At 40.0% G+C, this 8,760-nt stretch overlaps 1 protein-coding gene across 1 annotated transcript in view; it reads left to right on the top strand.

The window, feature by feature from the left end:
- Positions 1-3,476: 3,476 nt before the first annotated feature.
- LOC123508829 (mediator of RNA polymerase II transcription subunit 19-like) overlaps positions 3,477-8,760 on the top strand; it is a 35,377-nt gene continuing 30,093 nt past the window's right edge. The window contains exons 1-2 of the mRNA XM_045262754.1: positions 3,477-3,732; positions 6,820-6,912. Coding sequence (XP_045118689.1) covers positions 3,550-3,732; positions 6,820-6,912 — 276 coding nt within the window. The 5' untranslated portion in view covers positions 3,477-3,549. The remainder of the gene's footprint in view (positions 3,733-6,819; positions 6,913-8,760) is intronic.

The raw sequence follows: 8,760 nt of genomic DNA, 5'->3' as shown, positions 1-8,760 counted from the left end.
CCACGACACTTTCATGGTTCTTTTTAAAAGATAGACTATATTTATTTTATTCAATTTCATTCACTTTATTCATAAACTTGTTTATATTATTTTATTATTTCCTAAAATTACTAAATTACTCAAAACCAAATATGTTCGGCCAACCAAAAATAATATTGGCCATTGATGGATGGAAATGAATCAGAAGTTGTTACATATCGGTTGCGGCTATGTAAATACATCTAAAAAAAAAATTTGGATTTGTAATAACAATACAAATACAATACAAGCGTATAAGTACCTAGGTACCGTAATAGTCGTATAATACCTAGTCTAGTACCTATGGTACAGTCATGTCCCTGTGCAATATTGTACTCAGCACTATTTTGTTTTTCACATATACTTTTTACGAGTTACCAATATATGCGTAGATAGAGTATACAGAGTATTATAGTATTATAGGATGTTCCGTGGCTGTGGCTGGCGCCTGGTAATGAGCAGAGGCGTCGCAATGGGGTAGGCAACATAGGACATCGAGCTAGTTGGGGCTCGAGGGACGGCTGATATTGATGTATCTAGTATATAATTTTAGTTCAGTTGCATTTTTGCATAGAAGAGAAAAATGCACATAAGTGGACTATGGATATGAGACCAAGCGGGATTTTTTTTCTTGTTTGTTTGCTTTTTTTTTTTTTTTTTTTTTTTTTAGTTGCATTTTAGCATATTTAAAATTTTGTACATTTCGGTTATATTTGTTTTTCTGTCATTCATATAGTGTGTGTAAAGTTTGCATTGAGTTTGTTTTATTTATAATTTATTTTATATGTTAATTATGACTGATTGATTGATTGATACATTTATTGTTGAATTAATAGATATTTATAACAAAGGAGGAGGATGGGCCTTGCCACCCACCCCCTGGGCAAGGACTTAAGGTTAAAGTATCACAAAAATAACTCTGGACAGTATACACAGCAAGAATACAAGTATTTCAATAAATAAATACACATATTGCACACCTTATTGCCTAAGACATCCTACAGTCTGGGAGCAAACTGAGGATATTCCCTGAGTATTTCCCTGAGGATGGCAGAGTCTAGGAGATGGTCAATGAGGCTGTACAAGTCATGCTGACCTTGTGGCCTAAATTTAGCAATGAGAAGACATTCCATGATATAATGACGCAGAGTGTGTCCCCTTGCTGCAGCACACAGCACACAGCACACACCAGGAGAAGCACTGACTTCCCAAAAGTATTTGTAGCCTAATCTGAGCCTCATTGCCACCCTGTCATGTGATGCAGTGTGTCTCCCGTAGGTGTAGGCACAGCTCTGGGAGACATGTGCATAGTGAAGACTATAGTGCTACTGCCCCTATGGCAACAAAGCTCCAACTGATCACTAATGCTACTTTGTACAAAGTCCTTAATGCTACTCTTAACATAACCCAGAGTGTACTCAGTGCCAGGGTCCACTGTGTCATCTTGTAGGGCACACTGATCAAGGTGGTCTGCTTTTTCATATAGCGGGATATCCACATGAGAGGATATCCAGATGAAAAGGACCGTGGCACCAGCACCTTCAAGGGCGTGGATGAGATCAAGACACTTATTAACTAGGTCACAGTCCATGGGGGAGGTGGATTGAAGGGCGTACAATGCAGCCTGACTGTCCCAGGAGATTCACCTCAGTGGGCACCTTGCCTGTCACCACTCCCAATAGTTGGGGCCTTGCCATCTGCCCCACCATCCTCCTCTTCAGCCCATGGAATCCAACTGGTACCTCTATCAGGTTGACATTGATGTGGGTCGCCACTCCATAGATAATAACAGGGTGAGTGCCATCGTCGCCAGGGCACTCCATAACCAGGCCCAGAAAGCCCTCACTCACCAGGGTGGCGTAAAAGGAGGAGTCAGTTTATTCTTTAACAAAATACTAATTTACTGATCCGTTTTCCTGAACTTCATTCTTCATCATTCCCCCATGGTCCTTCTTGTCAAGGGCCCCAAGGGGGATATTGAAACGCCCCTGGGGATGAGGGGAAGGCTGTCTGTTAGTGGTAGCAGGCAATGACTATAAATCTAAAATTATTTATATAGTCATTGGTAACAGGGCTGGGATTTGCAGAGTAATTACCTTGTTTTAGGGTAATTTGGGCCTTATCAGGGTAACACAGTTGCATTTCAGGCTAATATTATTTCATCACCGTACATATTATGGTAATGTTTCTTACATGTACATACATATAAATTATTTTTCATGAATAGATTTTTGGCAAACAATGTAATTCTAAAGCAAACAGTGTAATGTTAAGAGTGTATTTAGGGTATAGTTCGCAACTCGGCCTGGCAGCCCTGTGTTTCACTGTTTGATCTGCTGCAGTCTCTGACGAGACAGCCAGACGTTACCCTACGGAACGAGCTCAGAGCTCATTATTTCCGATCTTCGGATAGGCCTGAGACCAGGCACACACCACACACCGGGACAACAAGGTCACAACTCCTCGATTTACATCCCGTGCCTACTCACTGCTAGGTGAACAGGGGCTACACGTGAAAGGAGACACACCCAAATATCTCCACCCGGCCGGGGAATCGAACCCAGGTCCTCTGGCTTGTGAAGCCAACGCTCTGGTTAGAGCGCTGGCTAGTACTACTAAGCTCAGTGGCGTGTGTGTGTGTGAGCTACCGGGCGTGTGTGTTTGTGTGTGTGTCACACAGAGTTGCCAGATCTACCGATAACTCGGTAGATCTACTGAATTTCTGATTGATCTACCGATCTACCGACAGATTTCGAAAATATGGTCAAATCTACTGATTTTTTTTTATCAAACCTCCCGAGAAATCCACGAAATCTACAGAGAGAGAGAGAGAGAGAGAGAGAGGTGGGTTATGGAGTACGTGTTTCTTTCATGTATCGAATCTCAGCTGACGGACAACAACAAACCGATAGTACTGTAACTGGATGTCGCTGGTTCGGGCGCTATATAGTCTTGACTCTTAAGCTCCTAAGTACCAGAAGATATGAAAAGTATAATTTGTCTGCGGAATTCCCAGCATGATCTTATTCTTTAATAATAAACCTTTAAAAAAAAAAAAAAAATCGTGTTTGTTGCCAAAAAAATATGAGATAAAAACACATTATTTAAATTGCTCATGTTTGCATTGCACGTGTATTTAATATAATTTACCTTTGGTAGATGATATAAAAAGACAAGTGACGTGCAATATATATATATATATATATATATATATATATATATATATATATATATATATATATATATATATATATATATATATATATATATATATATATATATATATATATATATATATATATATATATATATATATATATATATATATATATATATATATATATATATATATATATATATATATATATATATATATAATATATATAATCTACCGAAAAAAGTTTTCAATCTACTGATTTTTTAAAGTAAAATCTACTGAGAATTCATCAATCCCATCTGGCAACACTGTCACTGTCACAGCTGAACCCTGATCATGGCGGGCTGTAGCCACTAAGTGTTACATCGCGCACCATGAACGAGTTAACCCGCAAAGTGGACGCTTCCTTTTCTCCCAAATCCTCGCCGAGGGGCTCAAGATCGCCAATGGCTAACCAGATGCTATCAAGAAATGACTCCACGGGCACGCTCAAGATGACCATATCAGCGGGCAAGCACCCCGCTGTGGTCCACTCGGGGCCCTTCTACCTAATGAAGGTTAGCTGGACACTGAGTCTTCATGCACACCACTTGTTAATGGTGGAAAGGGATTGGGCGTGAGCACTGGGCAGGGAAGGTAGTGGTGGTACCTCTATAGCTACATAGATGAGGGAATGATAGTTTGTTATGCTCAGTACTCACTTGGTAGGATGCTCCAGAGGTGGTGGAGAATACGATTAGTCCACTAATAACAGCTCCCTTTATATTATATTCCCTCCTCATCAGGAATTACAAGCTTGGGATCTAATGACAAAATAGTTTTAAGTTGGCCAAATTTGAGAAAATTTTATTTAAAGGTCTAATATGAAAATCACCTCTTTTAGGAGGAAAAAAGAATATTTGCCACTGCTTTCTCACACCTACAAACACATTCAACATGTTCCCTGCGATACAACCCACCGGTGGGTCATCAATTACTATCCACTGTTGCGATGCGACCCACCAGTGTGTCGTATAACAGTTTTCACATATATCACATTTTAATCTTACTATTATTATAAATTGGATTATATAGTAAAATTGTAATAAACTGATGAATAATATGAAGCTTATTTTGTTATATAATGTTATGAAATTGTATGAAAAATAGTCTTCTTGTTTCCATATTTTCTTTCTACATGTAAAAAAAAACTACATAATCTTGCATTTTTTTCCTTCAGAAGAACATGAAACTTTTCTATAACAAATCATTGAAATGGGTATCACAATTGGACTTTCCACGACAAGCTTCAAATATTTTTTTATGAATTTTTTATATTTTTACTGGTATTATTTGGACAAATTGTAAAAAAAAACTGCCCATATATAAATAAATATAGGTAAGTAATGAAACAAAACATAATAGATAAAAAAATATTTAGTTTAAAGATTAACTGGAAAATATATTTTTCTTTTTTCTAATACATTTATGAAAACTATATTGTCTTGCATTTTTCCTGCAAAAAAACATACAACTTTCCTATAACAAATAATTCAAACTGAGATATCACAATTGGACGACTTTCCTTGATAATCTTCAATAATATTCTTTATTGAGATCTTCATAATTTTATAATTTTCCTGATAGCATCTTTATTATCTTATTTTATATTTTCTCTCTTCTGTGGAATAAGTTGACCATAAAACTGTTTAGCATTAATTTTCTTAATATGCAAAACAAAGAGACCGGTGGGTCATATCGCAGAGAAGCCATAGATTTTTTATGGTATGCGATGCGATCCACTGGTGGGCAAATACTGTGAGGTTGCCAGTTCATTTGGGTCTTCTCTCAGGCAAGACTCTCCTCTTCTCGCTTCGCTGGCTTGACCAGCATTGAGGTGACGACAATTTATTTGTACCACAGTGTGGGAGAGCTCGCCATGCTGGCAATCGCAGGAAACTTGTTAATTAAACTCAACTTGAACCTCCCTGAAAGGAGTCTAACCTAACCAACCTGACTTCAAACTGGAGAGGCAGATCAATGTTGGGCACTGTAGTTTCATCATAGTAAAACTAAAGGAGTATCATTGTAATACTTAGAAAAATGGGAAAAATGCTAGGATAGCAATAGATGGATTGCTCATTAGATGTGCTAGTTATAAAAGAATGCTTTAATGCAGGGATTATCAGCCTTTTTCTTAATAAAAAAAACCCTGAGTTATAAGACCATCTATCCAAACCCCCAGTAATCTGACATTGTAGCAGTTTAACCCACTACAGGGATGGGAGGTAGCTGTGCGAGCTGTCACAGGCTAATTGGAGGCTCAGTGTGGGTGTGAACAAATGGAGCACAACAAAACACCCAGGACCAGGAGTGCTACACACACTTGCTGATACTTTACATTTAATGTTCCAGTGATTCACAGCACAAACAAAACAACTGGATCTGAAACATCACGGCACCCCACAACTCACTCACACAACACAATATCCCCCTAACAAACTTAACTGGTGTCACCCAACCTGGTGCACCTACTCCCAACACAACCTGGGTTCACCCAAGGAGGGTCAAATTAACCTAAACAATGAGTTAAACCACTACCCTACACCAATCTCAGACCATGTGTTTGGCACTCTGTGTTTTTCCTCCTCACACTTCTTCCTATCTGGTGAAAACAATCCATATGTTAGTCTATTTCTGCCATTTCACCACAGTTTTATAGTCACATTTTTACACTAACACTTCTAAAGAATGCACAGATATTTCTAAAGTATGGTACCTGGTGAGAGAGCAGATTCCGGCCTGGGTTGTACTGGAAAATGTAAGTGGAGCTTAGGCTGGCTGTCTTGGCTATAATGGCAACACATGGTTTAGGTCTCCTTCACCTCGACTGGCCACCTAGCTGCAGGTTCCACAAACTATACACACAGTTTGAATTGGCAAATCCAAGAGGGGTTCAAAACGCTTCACGTGGCTTTCTCTACTGTTTGGATCGTTACAACAGCAAAAAGTGTTAATTTAATTACTGATGCTAACTCAATATGCAGTGGAACTGCAAAGGATATTATTAGATCAGCCATTTAAGTACCCCTGGAAATCTTGTGAACACCAGGTTGAGAATCCCTGGTTTACTGTGAAAAAGAGACAGTCACTGATCATCCGTTAATGATCATTCCTCTCTTGATGCAACCTTCACATATAGATAAATGAATAAAAATTTGCAACAGAATCAGATTACAAATTTATTGAAAATCCAAGAGATTTTACCAGAAACAAAATTGTGCTCAAAATCAGTTATGTTATAGTCAATACTTACTTTTATTTTGGTACCAAAAAAAAAAAAAAAAAATCATTGCATCTTCCTCCTAGATTATTACTAACGAAAAATGTATATTAGCTATAACTATTTTCCTTTCTCTCTCTCTCTCTCTGTATGAACCAGAAATACTTGTAAAGAGCTTAGCTTTGCCTGCTAGTTCCATGATCAGCAAAGAGAAAGTACAAAATGTTTATTGAAGCTGAAATATGGATCCAAAATAATAATCATGATGAATACATTGATGCATTTTGTTAGGCTTTTCTAGTCTTTATTTTTCTGTTCTTTGAAACCATATTGTTTATCAGTGACACTCTGTCCTGCTAATGAATTGTGTTTACTCTCCCAGGACCCAGCCACGGAGAATGAACTGACAGGTGCAAACAACTTGATGGCTCATTTCAACCTGGAACACTCCTACAACAAATTCACTGGCAAGAAGGTGTGTGTACTCACTCTTTACTCCTAACTCTTCATTTGATTTAAGAAGGAATTGCTACTTTATAATCTTTTTATTTATATTATAGAACTATTACTATGCATAGTAGTCACCATCTTGTATTATGTTTTGTCTATCACCTGATCAATAGGACTGCAAAAAAATATTTTGATAAATTAATCTCCATGATCTTTGAGGTGACTACTATGTTATTCAAAATGCTGACTATAGCCTACAGGGCCCCCCCCCCCCACACACACACACCCGGTAGCTCAGTGGTTAGAGCGCTGGCTTCACAAGCCAGAGGACCGGGGTTCGATTCCCCGGCCGGGTGGAGATATTTGGGTGTGTCTCCTTTCACGTGTAGCCCCTGTTCACCTAGGAGTGAGTAGGTACGGGATGTAAATCGAGGAGTTGTGACCTTGTGGTCCCGGTGTGTGGTGTGTGCCTGGTCTCAGGCCTATCCGAAGATCGGAAATAATGAGCTCTGAGCTCGTTCCGTAGGGTAACGTCTGGCTGTCTCGTCAGAGACTGCCGCAGATCAAACAGTGAACACACACACCGCGTAGTGTAGTGGTTAGCACGCTCGACTCACAATCGAGAGGGCCGGGTTCGAGTCCCGGCACGGCGAGGCAAATGGGCAAGCCTCTTAACCCCTTCCATACCGCAAGACTGTTTTGTGGTACGTGCGTACCACGCGCAAAAGCGACCTCGTGGTACCGCAAGATGCCGCCGTGATGCGTGCGTACACACAAATACATTTCCGTGTATAACCGTGGCCTGAGTGCGGATTTTGCCTTTTTCATGCTCCACGTGGTTCACTATAAACAAACAAACACTGGAGGCGTTATTTTTAGCCACCCCAGTGTAACAAAACCATCCCCCCCACTAGCCAATCAATATCGGAGTTAATTTTTCATGAATAAACTATAAAGCCAATCACTATTCTTTGACATATATTATTCCCACAGTCCCCCCAAGAACATCAGTTCTCTAGTATCGGCCGTGGTGAAACTGTTCTATTGCCTCTACCCTAATTAGAGATAATGGCGTCTGCTTCGTGTAGCAGCGATGAGGATTATCATAATTATGAGACAGATAGTGAGGATATACTGGAAGACTCTCCAGATGAATATGATTCAGACTATGATCCTGAAAAAGAAATAGGAGAGAGTGATAGTGACAGCAGTGTTGAAACCCTCTCGGTAAGTGAGGGGGAGCAGCCTAGTTATGACTGCCTCAGGGCCACCCTCACCAGGTGCAGAGTGTGTGGTGCTGAATTTATGATTAGTGCACAATTTATGATTATGTTTATGTTTTCTTTTATTAATAAAATGACAAAAATATGTTTAGAAAAAAGTACATAACACTGAGTTAGAAAGAAATATAATGTGTAGATCTGGCCGTGAGGCACGTGCGCACACGGGCAGGGGCCTGCGGTATAGGAGGGGAACGCTTTGTTTACATCGGGGGGTGACTGCGGTAAGGAAGGGGTTAATGTGCGGCCCCTATTCACCTAGCAGTAAATAGGTACGGGATGTAACTCGAGGGGTTGTGGCCTCGCTTTCCCGGTGTGTGGAGTGTGTTGTGGTCTCAGTCCTACCCGAAGATTGGTCTATGAGCTCTGAGCTCGCTCCGTAATGGGGAAGACTGGCTGGGTGACCAGCAGGAGACCGAGGTGAATTACACACACACACACACACACACACACACACACACACACACACACACACACAGACGAGACGTGGTAGAGGAAGGACGCAATACCGTCGCTCCCGAGAATCAGCTGATCTTCACTACCTTTGTTTGGGTTTACAGTGGCCTGGGTGATAAGTGTGGACTCATTTTTTT

This window comes from Portunus trituberculatus, chromosome 25 (genome assembly GCF_017591435.1).
Source record: "Portunus trituberculatus isolate SZX2019 chromosome 25, ASM1759143v1, whole genome shotgun sequence".
In the NCBI taxonomy this organism is placed as follows: domain Eukaryota; kingdom Metazoa; phylum Arthropoda; class Malacostraca; order Decapoda; family Portunidae; genus Portunus; species Portunus trituberculatus.
Note: the sequence above shows the minus strand (reverse complement) of the source record. Positions and strands in the feature narration are given on the sequence as shown.